Source organism: Schistosoma haematobium, chromosome 4 (assembly GCF_000699445.3).
Source record: "Schistosoma haematobium chromosome 4, whole genome shotgun sequence".
NCBI classification, from domain to species: domain Eukaryota; kingdom Metazoa; phylum Platyhelminthes; class Trematoda; order Strigeidida; family Schistosomatidae; genus Schistosoma; species Schistosoma haematobium.
Window position 1 is genome coordinate 27,840,540 of NC_067199.1, and position 17,182 is coordinate 27,857,721.

The 17,182-nt window shown below is 32.4% G+C and overlaps 1 protein-coding gene across 1 annotated transcript in view; it reads left to right on the plus strand.

Annotated features, from left to right (window-relative positions):
• Positions 1 to 1,201: 1,201 nt before the first annotated feature.
• The window catches only part of DNA2 (Tripartite DNA replication factor), a 40,175-nt gene continuing 24,194 nt past the window's right edge, over positions 1,202 to 17,182 (plus strand). The window contains exons 1-10 of the mRNA XM_051216125.1: positions 1,202 to 1,277; positions 2,780 to 2,843; positions 3,326 to 4,160; positions 5,668 to 5,760; positions 8,103 to 8,192; positions 8,866 to 9,217; positions 11,183 to 11,268; positions 12,478 to 12,591; positions 13,373 to 13,441; positions 15,579 to 15,717. Of these exons, the coding sequence (XP_051066679.1) occupies positions 1,242 to 1,277; positions 2,780 to 2,843; positions 3,326 to 4,160; positions 5,668 to 5,760; positions 8,103 to 8,192; positions 8,866 to 9,217; positions 11,183 to 11,268; positions 12,478 to 12,591; positions 13,373 to 13,441; positions 15,579 to 15,717 (1,878 nt within the window). The 5' untranslated portion in view covers positions 1,202 to 1,241. The remainder of the gene's footprint in view (positions 1,278 to 2,779; positions 2,844 to 3,325; positions 4,161 to 5,667; positions 5,761 to 8,102; positions 8,193 to 8,865; positions 9,218 to 11,182; positions 11,269 to 12,477; positions 12,592 to 13,372; positions 13,442 to 15,578; positions 15,718 to 17,182) is intronic.

A 17,182-nucleotide genomic window follows, 5' to 3' on the forward strand; every position in this document is an offset into this window, starting at 1 on the left:
AAAAAACTAGCATAAGATAAAAAATAGGATCAGTTTATAAAATCAATGACTTCTAGTGCGTTGTATCATTACGTCTAGTTTTGAACTTCCAGGTTACGATACTTGTGATAATCATAATCCATGATTATGAGCGTTGTGTGGCGACTTAAAATTGACCATAGTAGTGTCACCGCAGTCATTGTTTATTGTTCTCATAATTTTAACTTGCATATCATTTATTCCCTTCAGAATGCATGCTTTTTGTATGACTCTTCATTGTATTGGATACTATTTTTCCTCCCCTAATTTTCATCCTATAAGTTTCATTTATCTATTTGGTGATATGAGGTGTTAGGAGTTGGGACGATGCATATTTGTGTAAGGTCCCACATTTTCTATGACATTAACTGGCTAACTCTGAGCTACAAACTATCACTGATATTATCATCAACAAACGTAACTTGTTAACCTTTGAAATATTCCCTTATTGTAAATTTAGAACAACATATATAAGCGAACAATATTGTTTTCGGTTAGATCCTTTTTTATGCATTATGTATAATAAACATTTGATAGTTTCAATGGCCTGAAGTTGTAAAACGTGAATACTGGTATTGCATGAAGAAGAAAGAGTATGTTCATGTTTTAAAATTAGGCCTGAGAAGAAAGAAGTCTGAATACTAGCTTGCAGTAATAAGTTAAATCAGACTGTTCATGTTTTTCAGAGTAAGTCGAAGTTTACCATGCCTATCCTCATTTATAAATAAAGTTGTGTTCTCTCCAAGGTTTTGATGACAACCCTATAATTAGATTGGCCATTAGGCAGGTATTAATAATGATAAATTCCCTTAATAAAATGTTCAAAGTTTTTTGATTACACTATACAATACAATTCCTGCTTCCATTTGTGGGCATTAGGATTAATTTTATCCTAAATCGCCAGTTGTCAATATAAGTACCGCAACAGATAAACTCTGTAAACCATCCATGAAATTCATTGCTTGTGTGCCACTAGTCTTGTGCATTTCTGCGTTTTCATGACAACTTAGCAATAAGGATATAAGTTTAGTTGATTGAATCGAAAGTTATCCATCACAGTTCGAGGATATGAATCGGCACTTAGCTAAATAGTTTCGGCAGGTATTTCTTATAGAGATATCTAAATTAATTAATCTAAATTCGTCCTTTTTACATTACTCCGTGTTTGCTTTTGTCTGGTAAAATTATAAACAAAGTATTATTTTGCAGATTGTTTTGGCGAGATGAGACAATCGAGTTTACTAAATTTTTTTGGTAAGGTGAGTTTACATCCTTTTCATTGTGGGTTGAATTTTTGTCAATAATTTCCTTATTTTATATGGTATATTTACTATTCACCACCAGTAATTTGTTGATTTCGTGTTTCATGCAAATCACAGCTTGGTGCTTTCATCAAGTATATTATTGATTTTGTAGCCGTGTTTTTCAATCTCTAAATCCAGTGGATTATATACTTTTAATCCTGTAGGCTTATGGACGTATTAAGTGCCCAGTTCGAATTTATTAGATTATATAGTTTTAAAACGGTTGAGAGGATCGCTTAATCTTGTTAAACTATCTCATCTGTCATTTTAATACCTGTATAAATAAACAGCTACTACCTTGATTTTATCCTTTTTATTATCATATTTAAACTCTTGAAAATGGACTACACACATTACTTGTATGAATTTGTCAGTAGATTTGAATAGCCCTATGAAAGCGAAGAACTCTGTAAAGTATTGTGTTTAGGACTGTAACGTTTCTCAAAGCTACTAAAATTTTTCTTACTATTTTCACGGCATTTCGTAGATACGTTCAAGTCTCATTTACCCTTTTCAATGGCTTGACGGTTGACTTGGGGATTATTTTGATTTGCTTTGTGGTTGTAATAGTAGATAAAGTCAGCCTATTTATGTCAGCTCTTGTCTAATCAGCAGACAAGTTAAGTGAATATTAGTGAATAATCAGAATACAAACAAAAGTCATTGTCAGCTGGTTACAATGTAATGTTTTAGAGTTGAAGCTTGAGTTATAGACGGGTCTCCTGAATACGCATCGGCGATGATTATTCTAGAAGTTGGTATTGTTTAAAAATAGACCATGGTTTACACATGCATGCAGATAAAGAACCTGCTTATCCTGTCTGTGTGCAAAAACTACTCATTAACCAATCAAACGACTATGTGTTTACTTTCGTAACGTGCTTATTCAAGTATACAATTAATATCACTTCAGTTGAATGTGATTAGTTGTGATACTGATTACAGATCGAACCTGAAACAAATAATTTCCGTAGAGTGAGTTCATATGATGTTCGTGTTATTAGGATAGCAAACTCTATAAAAATCACTCTCAGAGTCGTAGTTTACCATGTACCTCAATTATACCCTGCGTTACTACAGATATAATTTATGTTGGATGATAACTTTCACTGTATAACTTGCGTAAGAACATCTTCCAAAACGTGGTTTAATGTTGCAAATCCTGAACTTGTTCACAGATACATATTTATTAGATTACACTTTTAGATAGGGTGATTTATTTACTGTCATGAATTTCTATACAACTCTAAAGCAAGTGAAAAAATAAATTTAGAGAATATGTAGAGTCAGAAAACACCACTGCAATCACTCAGTTATCAATGTAAAACTTTATTCTGTTACCACTGTATATATTTGTGTTTATTTGACTTATCCTATTATGATTTATGATGTTATAAAATCTATCGTCTTTATTTCAACCTCAAGTTAATTGTTTTTTGTTTGTTTGAATGAAATAGAAACCAGAAGTTTCATCAGTTACGTCCTTGCATGAATCGCCAAATAAAGTTGTTGGACTTATAGGTATACTACTACTTATTTTTATTGTCAGTTTTTTTCTTAGAATTTTTATCGCTTGTTGTTTCAACTTCCTAAATTAATGTAATCAAGTTTTGCAAAAGTTACTTAAGTATAACGAATTATGGTAACTCATTATTAAATGATCCGAATTCCAGAATACACGAACTTCCAGACCATCTTTTAGAAAGTCATCACCGAGAGTATGTTTATATTCTGGTCCATGTTTCCTTGTGTTGTCTAAAGTACATTTCATACTTACAATCTCAGTGTTAATATTTTTATAATTTGTTTTTGTAGTAAGTAGTTTGTATTAAGTAAACATAATCCTATAGCAGATATATTTCACTCAATATCTTCACAAATTCGATGAGTTGACAAGCGTAGTTAGTTTTCCATCCACAAATATTTCTAGTATTCTATTGGTGAATCAGAATTTGACCTTAGATTCATACTTATTTTTCTAATGTTCGTTTCTTTATCTGTAGAATCAAAGCACTCTAGTTGTGACGAAAGCTTCATTATTCCTGGAACACCCGATCCTACTAACAGAAATTTAGGAGCTTCGTTAAGTGGTAGAGCAGCTTTGGGAACTATACACATTGACAAGATTTCATCTCCAAAGTTATGCAAACGGAAAGTTGTTGCTCGTCGTTCATCGCTTACAGTTCGTCGTGATGAGGTTCTTCGATCAAAGCTGCATGATTTACTTTCTAGTGATCCCATCGATAAGAATGAAAATCAACAAATGTGTTCTAACAGACAAGCACAAATTTCTGCTAAGCTCCGTCGAGGAAACTATGACCTTTTAAATTATGCTCCTCAGGATCAAGTTGTAAAAACAACATCAAAGGAGAGTGAATTTAATGATGTAATATCGCATCGTTCTGCGATTACTAGTAACCGTGCTAAAAAGATGGTTTCCACTGCATTGCTTACTTGTTCAGCATCGAAGCGCAAAGCAACTGAAATTTCAACTGCACATTCCCCAGATTCACCAAATTATCGAAAACCAAACGAATACAGCGTTTCTAATCCTGAAGGTACAAATACACCAAAAAGGGATACAAATTCAAAACATTCTGTTACTAGAGAAGTCCACCTAAATACTGAAGAATTGTCCGCATTAGATGACATTTTAGACCAACTTGTCAGAAAAGATGACCTACCTAGTCATAAGCATATTAAGCAAGAAGCTGTCACTCTAGATTCATCACAAATATATTGTCATAATGAACACAATACACAATCCTCTGTACATGATGAGACATTTCAGTTGCTGAATTTAAGTGACTGGTCACCTGTTAAGGAAGAGTTAGTTATGTAAGTAGTTCATTGTTTTCCTTTTTATCTGGACCTATTTATGACTCTCTGAGTCTCTTTTCTTATTCGCACGATAAAGTCCTGTATTTGTTAATAAGATTAAGTTGGAAGTAGGTTTTTGTTATTATAGTCGTTTGTAATTGAAAAATGTTAGTGGTTAAATTCTAACTCTTATTTGATAATAACGTTAAAACTTTGTTCTCATCCCTTTTCTTTTTTGCTTAGTGTTTCTCAAGGGTGAATAAACCAATTAGTTAAGGACGTTGAAAATGGTTCCGATGCTATTTAATATCAATTTGAAATCAAAAGTCTTGATAGTTATCGCCTGTTTTTGATAGTTCTAACAAATTAACAACAGAGGAGTACAGCGAAGCATTACAAATATAAAGAATAAATGCACACTGTTATTCATTGCTCGATTATGTACAGTCAAACTAGAGTTGGACCAATGATACATAGTTTTTAGCTGCGTACATCATTCCAACCTTAGATTTAGAGTTGATTAATTTTGCTTATAATACTTACATTAGTGCATGTTAAAGGTCATAGAGGTGTAAAAAATAAATAAGGTGATATGATGAGCATCTACGAATAAAGTAATGAGAATATAAGACCTTTAACTATCATAACAATAACAAAAACATTTTAATCATCTTATTAGTGCATGTGTTGCCATCCAGAATGTTTTTTCCAGATTGTAGTGGTTAACGTTTATACGTTGTATATGTTATAATTACAGTTATTGAATCCTAACTGTGTAAATATAATTTGTGGTGTTACTGTGCTGTTCAACAAAGTGATGCATTTTCCATAATCAAGTTTATGACCGATCCTATCAGTTTTTGAGTAAGCTTTATGGTATTTTCCACATAAATAACTGTAGTACATTAGTGTCCTTGCTATCTACTGAAATATATCAATGCAGTTGTAGGGAACTCACAAATCTCTGTTTTGTATATACATCCTTCTCACAGTCAAAATCAAATTTACTCATACACTGTTGTCATTGGTTGGTTAGATATGGATTTTATCATCCACCTAATAATTTTCTATATACTGATAAAGGTTGTAAAAGGATTAGTCTGCAATGCGATACATCTTGATTACCCTGAATGGAAGTGATCACTGAGTTATTTGTTAAACTTATAATTGATTGAGTCTAAAATGCAGGTTTTAGGCTCATCAGTAATGCGAAGAAACATAAGATTATTTTTTAAAGTTTTGAACTAGATATGAACCAAGTGTTTGGGTTGGTGACTAATGTTACTAATCAACAGGTAGTTATTAAGAGACGTTATCATACCTAATGTGCCATAACTCAATATTTCGTTACTTGGGTGGATACATTTGTTTCATAGTTTATCAGTAGAGTATTTCCTCATGGATTATATTAATTTTTTCTGAGTATATAAGTCCAATTTTAACCGTATACAGTTTCACAATGTATGATGATTTTCTTTATTATTGCCAGAATTATTCATTATCCAAATGTTTCTTTCTCACAAAGGTTAAAACAACAGCGTACTGTTGAAGATCAGTTACTTCGAATTCCGGACCAATCATTTTTACGTGGGACTGTTGTGCAAATAGATAACAAATGGTCGGTTATCATTAGTTTTTCTAATGAAATACCTTTTATATTTATATGTTTAAATTATCAGAATTAATTTGTTTGACGATGAATGAAATTTTTTAGTTATGTTTTTTTTGCGTTGTTAATATTAAAACGTCCATTATATAGAAAGAGACTGTAAAATGTACTCTGTAATCTTATATTGGTATTTACACTACTCCAGTCTTGCAAACTTTTTCACATGAAACATTTTGGCATTTCCTAATAATTCATTTAGTGCTATGCACTAAAACAAATGGCGTGATGTATTACTTGGTACCTTATTACTGTGATTAAAATAATAGCTTACATTTTCATCGTTTATTATATTCTGTTGTATATCCTTAACTATTTCTCCGTTTCTCGAAACAACTACAACTCATAGGAAGGCATTCCTATGAGTTGTAGTTGACCTAAGAGTATTTTAGATGAGTTAGGAGTTTCCAATTAACTCGGTTTCAGGAATTAACACTGTCATCCAAGTGTTCCAGAGGTTAGTCAGTACATGTTGTTTAAGGACTTTGTGAGTGGTAAGTATATTAAAATTTTCATTTATTTGAGTAATTGCATGATTATTCATAAAAAAACACTTGAGAAATGTTATTCAATCCATGGAGTAGTATTTAACAAACTATTTGAAAAAAAACTGACTTTATGTCAGTAAGGTCATACAACAACGACAACAATAATCGCATTTGTTTTACGATATCTTCGACACCATTTCATACGGATAAATGTATATCAATGAAAATTTAAATACATTTATTTCTTTCATTCAACATTTGTCATTACTGATTTTTGAAAATTTGCACGACTTTCTAACTATGTTTTACGCTTTTTCTTATAAAAATTTGTGTGTAACTGACAGTTTGGATATATTCATCTATTTTTTTCTGTTTTTTGCATGGTCGTTTTATTAAGAATTCACACTGTGTGAACAAAATTCACTAAGTTGAACCATATAAACTGATTTTCTGGTTCACATAGTAGAATAGCATAAATAATACTTCATCTGTACAACACAATTGGATATGTCAATCTGATGGATTTATCTGCTAAAAAATTATTCATTTATAATTGTTCCAGTAATTGTTTTTTTCCCCATTATACTGTTTTGTTGTACGTATTTTACCTTGGTTACGTGTATTAATTATGCTTGATTAATCCAGAAATCTTTTTTAAAAATCAAATATAAGCTTTCATTGTCAGAAAAAAAAGATAATCATAGGCTTTACGATTAACGTGCTGTGTTTAAATGATTACCGTCATTCATTTTAACTTTTTTTTAAAGACACAAATTACGGAAGAAAAGAAGAAGCAATAATAGTTCAGTAAAGAGTTTTCTTTTTCCAGTGATTCCATTCTCTAAAAGTTACACATGCTCAGTGAAATTCATGTTTTTGATTTGTTTGGTACACCACAATTCTTTTGAATAAATGTTAGCGAATTAAAGAAATAAACAATCATGAAAGATCATCGAAATTCGTCTAATTTACACAGAAATCGGACAAAAGTAATCGAATTTGGATAAATAACTGCGTGTATGTTTTAGAAATAAAATCAGTCAAGTGCCGTCAGAGGTATGAAATCGGTTGTTACTTCGTTGCTCACGCCCTAAAAGGGTATTTCTTGTGGTAGTCGTAAATAAAACTGGTTTAATATTAGTCTTAACGACCTAAGGGTTAACCACGGAGCCCAAGGGCAAATGGTTGATTTTGGTTACACATAGTTTTTGTGCATGAATTTCTTGATGTAGTACCTCCGTACTTCAAAAAAACCTTATTACAGAAGACGGAATTCTGCGGACTAAATTAAGAAGTGTTATTTTTAGGGCTCGATTTAAGGTTCTCTAACCAACCTGGCCTTTTTGACAGGACCTAAAGAAACAACTTTTCTATCCATTAGAACCCAGCTGGGTTATCTTAGTAGACAATTCTGACCACTACATCACGGTAGCTGTTGTAGTGAGGTAAAAAAATGTGTTCAGAAAAGAGTATAAGAAAAATGACTGAATAAACACTTATTATGTAGTTAAAGTTTTGTCGTGCTTAGTTAAAACTCGTATGAATACGACATAGAAAGTGACTCTTTGTACACAGCTCATCACTGTTTATTTAGAGGTTATAATTTCGGCTATACAATAAATCTGAAGATATACAGTCTGTTTATATATGTTCGGATATATACATTTTAGTGCTTTTGTACACTTTTGAATATAGTCAGTTTTCAAACGTTTTTTGATTCTTATTTCTTACTTCTTATAGTTGTTCAAATAAAAAGCTAGTTTTCTATTTATACGTAAACGTACTTGTGTATGTTATGTTTTATAGTGACCAAAGTGAACTAGTTGTTCAGTTAGATGATGTCAGTAATACAACTGATAATAGAACCAAAATAAATGTCATACTACGTGATTCTTGGTAAGTAAATAACTATTCACTTCTTATCGGTTGTTACTGTCTTTTTTAGTAATACGATTTGTCTTCAAAAAGTTGCGTTGCACGTTTTTTTTTAAAATCTTTATTTTCTATCGACTTTCCACGTCCAATTTATCAAGGTTGCCCTGTGGTTTTATCCGTTAATGAATGACTTATTAGGGGAAGCTGTAGAGTTTGACATCGTTCATATCCAGGTTATCCGACATTTCTTGGAATTCTTTTGATGTTTTCTACCAATTGAATCACCCCTTGATAAACCTCTAGTAGGAAAAGTTTTAATAAGTTCACAGTAAATTTTTTGACGATACTGTTTTAAGTAGTAGTTTGATATTATATTATATAATTATTGCAACTCATTCGACTTCGATTGTGTATGGCCATATTGAGACTTCGATAAAATTAAAGCAGTTGTCCTATTCTTAGTCGTTATTTTGAAACCCATGTCCTGGGTTCGATCTCCGACAGGGTCATGGAAACACTACTGAGAATTCCCATATTAAAACATCTTCTTGATGTCGACTGGTTGTTTGACTAAAACCAGTCTGTGATGTAAACCATAAAATTTTATCCTATTTAACGTCTGTAAATGTTTTCCATTCATTTTTTGAACTGAGAACATCAAATGTATGTAGTATATTTTATTTTATTTTTTCAGGTTCGATACGCCTATTCGAATAAAAGACGCTATAAATATCATTCCGAATGTATATGGTGATATAAAAAGTTCTGTGTATAATAATTCTACTCTAATTATATCAGATGATAATAATGATAGGACTCATAATGATTGCGCGGCTTTATGTTTAAATCCAGATTATTTATTACCAACTACAAAAGTTGTTAGTAGTTTAAACTGTTTGAGACGTGTAGTTTTGGAACAGTTTTGGGTTACTGATGGTGGTTATCGTAAGGATAATGAAATTATTGTTATCGATTCAAATCAAACATATAATTCTCAATGTGATGTAATGTTGACGGGTAGTTTAGTGCATGAACTTTTTCAAAAGGTAAACGTTTTATTATTTTGTTATAAAAATTTTATGAATGAAAAAAATGTGTCTAATAGAAGAAAGATTATATATTTTTAATCAATTTTATTTAACTATTAAAATTAGTGAATTTGAATACTGTTATATAATTAGTTTTAAGTAATAAGTCATAGTATTTTGGTGTTTCATCCAGCTCTCTGTATACTTTAAGCTTCAATGCCAATTTACATTCTATGAATATCATAAATACGGATTAGTTAAAGTGTTTACATTCTTAGTCTGTTCAATTTTTAAACCACTTTAATAACGTGATTGAATTTAAATGTTTTGATATTTTTGTTTTAATGAATATTTGATGCTTGTAAATTACATATTGCAATTTTTACTTATATACTTTATACGTTACATGTAAGTGCATAAATTTTTTGAATTTACGTAAATATTACTGTCATGTTTAAAAAGTAATACACATAAAGAACAATATTTTATAGGATTTTATTATTAGTTCAGGAGACTGATTTAATTCATTATTTTGACACTATGTATAATAGTGCATCAATTAGATTGTCTCATTTCTTAGCTGTTTAACGTTGGAGTATTGAAAAAATAACTAAAATAGCTCATAGTAAGAAGGATAATCATATATAAATATCAAAATTAAAAATTTTTTTATTCTGAATGTAGTTGATTGATGTTTCCCTTTCAGTCGAATTGTGTTAGTTGAAAACAATTTTTTCAGATAATTAAAACTCGCTGTCATTAATTTTTATGGCAAAATGATTTGCAACAATATATTAATTTTCTCGACATCTTTATACTTGGGACTAATTCATGGGTCATTCTTATTGTATTATTTTAACTTTGTCCAAAGACATTGTTTCTTGTCTGATGACCGTGTTCAGCAGTGTTTTTTAGTTAATTTTCTTAATTTGGTGTACGTATTTTGATCCTATTCTCTCAAGAAATTAGTGGATATGGTTTCTAGAAGTTATGCGAAAGCACAGTAACTTCCACATATTTTTTAATTATTTAGTTTTGTCTATTTTATGCAGTTGGTTTATTCCGTTTTATTCTTAGTATCTCTACATTGAGCAATAGATTAGTTGTGTCTCCTGTTATCCGTTTTTTATTATATGGCTTAACGTATGAATGGGTTGCGCAATCATCAAAGGATATGGTTATCATATGTTATGTTTTGCCTTAACTTGCTTATCTGGTGCTCACTGTTAAGTTTTAGTATTATGACTCATAGTACACTACTTGAAAAAAATGGAGGATATCATATTAACTGGTCTGCATATGATGTGCGCGTAATAATATTCATTCATACCGTTTATCCAAAATTAATGAGATTTACTCGTTTTCACTTATGTCACTACCTATTTACATATTTTGTTGCTTGTTTTATTGTTTACTAGCAGACTTACTTAATCAAATATACATTTGAGCATTCACCCAATGAATCAACAAAGTTTATAAAACTTATCGAGTAGTTAATGTCTACAGCTGAAAAAGTACACTAATGCTATTATCCCACTTAGGATACCTTAGACTTTACTCTGGACACGTAGATAAAGGTTATAACATCTGTTTCTCATGCAGCTGATTGTTGATTACTATGTATGATAGTATTAAAATGTACCAGCTCGCAAGTTTTATATCGACTAGATTTCATTAAACTAAGTGACCAAAACTTGAACTGTATAGAATACTTTGAGTCATTGACATTATATAATTGTTATAGATAGTACACAGCTTCTGGAACCGAAGTGTGTGAAGCTAAATTGAAGTTTTAAATTTGATTGCTGAAAGACAAATACTTATAACATAATCATACATCCAGTATTTAAATATTGCCACATTATTGTATTTAGGTTTGCCAGTTAAATTACGAAATTGTATACTGATTTCTTTTCCAAAGTTCGTCTTTTGATTCTATCAATTTCTCTCTAATTAAACGTTTCCTTTATTGGTGGTTTTTAGATAATTTCTAGACATAATATTCAAAGAGACGATGTTTTACAAATTGTTTCGGGACTCATCTATCGTCCTTCAGTAGTTCTACAAATGTGAGTTCTGATGATTAAATTACTACAAGTTTCTTCCACATATCTTTTTGAAATGTTATACGTATTTTTATTTGATAATAGCCAATTACACTGTAAATTGAATTCTCATCCTTTTATGATTTGCTGAATTGATTTTATTACCTAGAGCTAGCTATATTATCAGTGTAACTGTCATATTTAACTTCGAACCAGTTGTTTTAACTTCAAATTTATTTTTGGAATTGATAACTTTTTAAAGTGATGTATAAAAACATGGTCATGCTGGGAGTAAATAGATTCAGAAGTTTAAAATGAATATAATTTATAAGGGAGTTTTATTGATCTTTTATTTTGTTTACAAAAAGCTTGATAATATGGGAATCGTCTTTTTGCTTATCATATTGTTCGGGTAGAAGACATTTCATATAGATAGTAAAATATTGGAAACATATGAAACTGCTTAGATTGCGTATATTTTGATGGTTAAAATTATTTTGACAGATACTGCACAACAAATTATTTTAATATATCAATCCATTAGCTGTTCTCTTACTTAAATAATCTATACTATAGTTTAGTCTTTAATTAATCAGCAGTGACTGTTCTCAGTTTCGAAAATAATCCAGTTTGAGAGTTTTAATACTAGCCGAAAATAATTATCCATTATTTAACTGCTTTTACAGATCCTTTACATGTTATCGTTTCTTGATAGTTTTTTTTTCAATTTAGTAAGTGTTCTCTGATAACTATTTAAATAGTTGAATTCATAGGTCGATGTAAGGTAGACCATCATTGAAAACCTGGAGGCACTGGACAGCCGTATGAGACTCCTCAACAGCGCTCATCAACGGTCCCGCACGCAGGACTCGAACCCAAAACCTTCGGCCTCGTGCGCCAACGTTTAATCTTTAGACCACTGGGCCGGCCGGCATCCAACGGTGTTAATGTCTAACTACAATCGATCCATGGATTCAACTATTAAAATTACTACAATTTCCACAAACCCCATTCTGATGATAACTATTTCCCAGTTCATTTTCTGAAAATAAAATTGCTGGTAATTGTTAGTCTTTCAGATTCGTTGTACAGTTTCATTTTGTAATTATTATACGAAGTAAATTCGTAATTCAGTGGTTAGTATTACTTCTAACTCTTTTTAGTAGACAACGAAAAAGAGCAACAATGTTTTTTTATCAAGTTCATTGTTACACTTTAACTTTTGTAACTAAGGTATGCTTCTGGTATTGAACCAAAAAGTTTGTTTACGAAATTGGAAGAGTTTATTCCGAAAATTTTTGACTGGACCCAAACACACTGTATTCAACACTTACCTTCTCGTAATAGGTAAATTATTGATTTCTAATTAATGATTGTTAGTATTTCCTTTTTTTACTTATTCCTTATATATCTAATTTGTTGTACTATTTTATAACAATAAAACCATTATTAGTTTCCATGATAAAAAAAGTTTTATGCCTTTGTTTATTCTACCTCACTCTTACTATGTTTAATAGAATTTCGTTATCACTATTATTGTAATTTTTATCATCTCGAACAATATTTATATACTTGCGATTGTACAGCTTTAAAAATTAAATTAATCGAAAAGAGAACTCTTCACTGAACTAATCTTTTCTACTTTACAGTGGTTTTGACAAGTAAATACCGGATTCGAACTGTAGTTATTTCAGACTATATAGTCGTATAACTCTAACATAAACTGTTAGCCTCAAAATTGAGTAAATAAATGTGTACTTGGTATATCAGTTGGATGTAGATGTAGGTCATTTATATTACACTGATTTGATAATCGTTTTGTCATATTTATCATTTATAAGTATCTTTTTAACGTATCAATAATGTAAGATTTCTGAAAACTATTAGTATTGACCTCATAAATAAAAAGAAAGTCTAATATTCTAGTATAGTGTTACGATTGATTGTTGTAAGCTGTACATGTGCTTTACTGTTTAATTAATTGATCTTCAACATATATAATGAACTTGGCAATTTGTTAACCTTACAAATACTACATAATTTCATAAACCTAGTTTTGTCGCTTCTTTTTTTCTCTTATTTACCTGTATTGTCATAATGTTTTATAAATTTTGTTTTGCATTTTTAGCGTTACAACAGTTAACCAAGTGAAGATAAAAGATGTTGTTGCTATTGAAGAAAATATTTGGTCGAATCGGTAAATTGAGTGTATATATATGTATTACTTACGCCTGTTACCCCTCGTGGAGGAGCATAGGCCTCCCACCAGCACTCTCCTTCACACTCTACCCTGGGCAATCCTTTCCAGTTGTTACTCATCCTTCTCATGTTTGCTTCGAATTTTCGACGCATTGTATTCTTTTGCCTTCCTTTTTCCCTTTTCCTTTCAGGATTCTAAGTATGCGCTTGTCCCGTGATGCAGTTTGATGGTTTCTGCAAAGTATATCCTATCCACCTCCAGCGTCTTTTACTAAATTCCTCTTCAGATGGAACCTGGTTTGTCCTCTCCATCAGTCGTCTGTTGCTGATGGTATCCGGACAACAGACATTGAGTATATTTCGTACACAATTGTTTATAATTATTTGTACCTTTTTGATGATAGTTGTGGTAGTTTTCTATGTTCCAGCTCCGCACAGTAGGACTGTCTTATATTGAAGATTCTGACTTTGATATTGGCTGACAATTGTCTTGAGTTCCATATGTTCTTCAATTGTAGGAATGTTGTCCTTGCTTTACTAATTCTTGCCTCTACGTCTGTATCAGATCCTCCCTGTTCATCGACTATGCTGTCGAGGTACGTGGAAGTTTCCACCTCTTCCAGAGCTTCTCCATCGAGTGTGGTTTGGTTGGTGTTCTCTGTGTTGTATTTGAGGATCTTACCTTTTTCTTTGTATATGTTGATGCCTAATGCTACACTGGCTGTCTTCACGTGCATTTGTTGGTGTATATAGGATAGAAGAGCTAGGTCATCTGCAAAGTCCAATCGTCTGTTTGCATGCTAGATGTCCATTGTATTCCGTGCTTCTCCCTCAGTTTTGTAGGTCTTCATAATCCAGTCAACTACCAGAAGAAAGAGAAAGGGTGAGAGTGAGCAACCTTGTTGGACTCCGATCCTCACTTGGAGTGAATCTGTCAGCTGCCCTCCATGCACAACTTTGCAGTGTCGTCCGTTGTATGGATTCCAGTTGATGTTGACAAACTTCTCAGGTAGACCATACTGTCGAAGGTTTCATAAGGTTCTCCTATTCACACTGTCGAACGCTTTCTCATAGTCAAGGAAGTCGATGTATAGTGACGAATTTTATTCAATTGATTGCTCAACAATGATCTGTGGTATCGCGATCTGGTGTGTTCACGATCGGTCCATATGGAATCCGACCTGTTGATCTCAATGTCATGCATTTACTGAACTTTTTATCCGGTTCGACGACACCCTGTTGAAAACTTTTCCTGGTGCCGATAGTAGTGTGATGCCTTTGTAGTTTTCACACTTACTAAGATCTTTCTTTGGTATCTTAATGAGATATCTTTCTTTCTAGTCTGTCGGCAATTGTTCTTCCTCCCGAATCCTTCTGAATAGAACGTGTAGCATGTTCGCAGTTGCTTCTGTATCTGACAATAACACTGTCGAAAATGTTTCTTGCTACTCTTGTTAGTTTCTGTGAATTCAGGTGTGTCTTGACTTTCTCTCTTCTAGTTCGGCTTGGGACTGTCAGTAACGTTAGAAAACTACTGGAGGTGTTTTATTTATATAATGGAATTCACTTATATCGTGTATAACAGTGCGGTATACTTCTTAATATAATTGTTAGTCTTTGGGTGTAGAAGAAAATTCTTATCGTTTTAATGGTAGATTCTGGTATAACTTTCTATTAATGAAACACACCTTGAAAATTAACAGTTTAAAACACATTGTTCTATTCTACCTCTATTTAACAATTGATATTTATGATTCATTTACGAAATAACTATAAAAACCCGTAAATTATTACTGTACAGATGATTCTGGTTTAAATGAAGAAAGCTGTCATAAACTTTTAGTTATATTAAAGAGGAAGAATGTATTTGTAAAATCTCAGCGAATGAATCTTGAAGTAAATCCAACGTTTCGCCTGGCAATCTGGTCCAAGCTTTTTCAAGGAAATATTTCCTTGACTCGGCCCCCAAATACTGTGAAACTATTCGATCTTAATTATATTGTTTGTGATATTTAAAACTTTTTGAAATTCACTTTATCGCTTAAAAATTAATTAAAATTAAATCAGATTAATCGATTCTACAGTGTAAATAATTAATTATTTTGTCCTATAACTTCATTTTATCTTTTATCCAGGTTGGGTTTAAAAGGAAAAATTGACTCAACATTACTGTGTGAAATTCCCTTACTTGGTGAATTAAAACCTACGTTGAACTTAATTCCTATGGAATTAAAATCTGGTAATCCATCTTATTCAATTGAACATAAAGGTCAAGTAAGTTTTCTTGTAGTCTCATAGCTATATATTCATCACGTTTAGTTAGATGATGTTCACCTTTTAAGTAAATAAAAAAATATTTTAAATATATGATAAAGAAATTGTGTTAACAATCATTGCTTTCTTCACTTTGTATTCAGGTAAAGATTATGTTCATTTTGTAACATAGTTGAAAAGATCCTTACGGAAGTTATATATATATATATATATATATATATATATATATATTACTTCTGTTACTCCCAATGGAGCATAGGCCGCCGACCAGCATTGTCCAACCCACTCTGTCCTGGGTCTTCCTTTTCAGTTCGATCCTATTGTTGTTCATTCTTCTCATGTCTATCTCCATTTCTCGGCGTAATGTGTTCTTTGGTCTTCCTCTTTTCCTTTGGCCTTCAGAATTCCATGTGAGGGCTTGCGTTGTGACAGTTAGGTGCTTTCCTCAATGTGTGTCCTATCGACTTCCAGCGCTTCTTCTTGATTTCCTCCGCTGAGACCTGGTTTGTTCTCTCCCACAGTAGGTTGCTGCTGATGGTGTTTGGTCAACGAATCCGAAGTATTTTGCGTAGACAACTGTTAATAAACACCTGTATTTTCTGGATGATGACTTTCGTTGTTCTCCAGGTTTCTGCCCCATACAGTAGAACTGTCTCAACGTTTGTATTGGAAATTCATCAATTATGCTGCCCAAATATATAAAGGTTTTTACATCTTCCAAATCTTCTCCGTCAGTTGTGACTGGATTGGTGCATGCTGTGTTATATCGGAGAATCTTGCTTTTCCTTTTGTGTATATTTAGACCTACTTCTGCTTAGGCTGCTGCTACACTGGTCATCTTTTCCTGCACTTGTTGTTGCGTGTGCGATAGGAGGACCAGATCATCTGCGAAGTCTAGATCGTCCAGCTGCATCTTAGCTATCCACTGTATCCCATACTTCCCCCTAGATGTTTAGGTCTTCATGATTTGGTCTGTACAAGATCGATCCCTACGGAATCCAGCCTGTTGGACTCGAAGTTGGGCGTCTATGGCGTCCTTCAATCTGTTTAACAACACCCTGTTGAAGACTTTCCTTGGTATTGAGAGAATAGTGATGCCTTTGTAGTTATCACACTTGCTGAGATAGCCTTTCTTTGGTATTTTGATCAGGGGTCCTTTTTTCCGGTTTGTTTGCACTTGTTCGTCATCCCAAATCTTGCTGAAGAGAATGTGGCGTATCCTTGCAGTTACCGCCACGTCTGCTTTCAGTGCCGCTGCCGGAACGTTTTCTGGTCCTGCTGCTTCGCCACTCTTGATTTGTCTGTTGGCCATGGTGATTTCTTCAACTGTTGGTGGGCCAACGTCGATTGGGAAGTCCGTGGGTGCTACTTCGATGTTAAGTGGGTTCAGTGGAGCTGGTCGATTCAATAATTCTTTGAAGTGTTCTATACACCTGTTTCGTTGTTCTTCAATGTTGGTGATTAC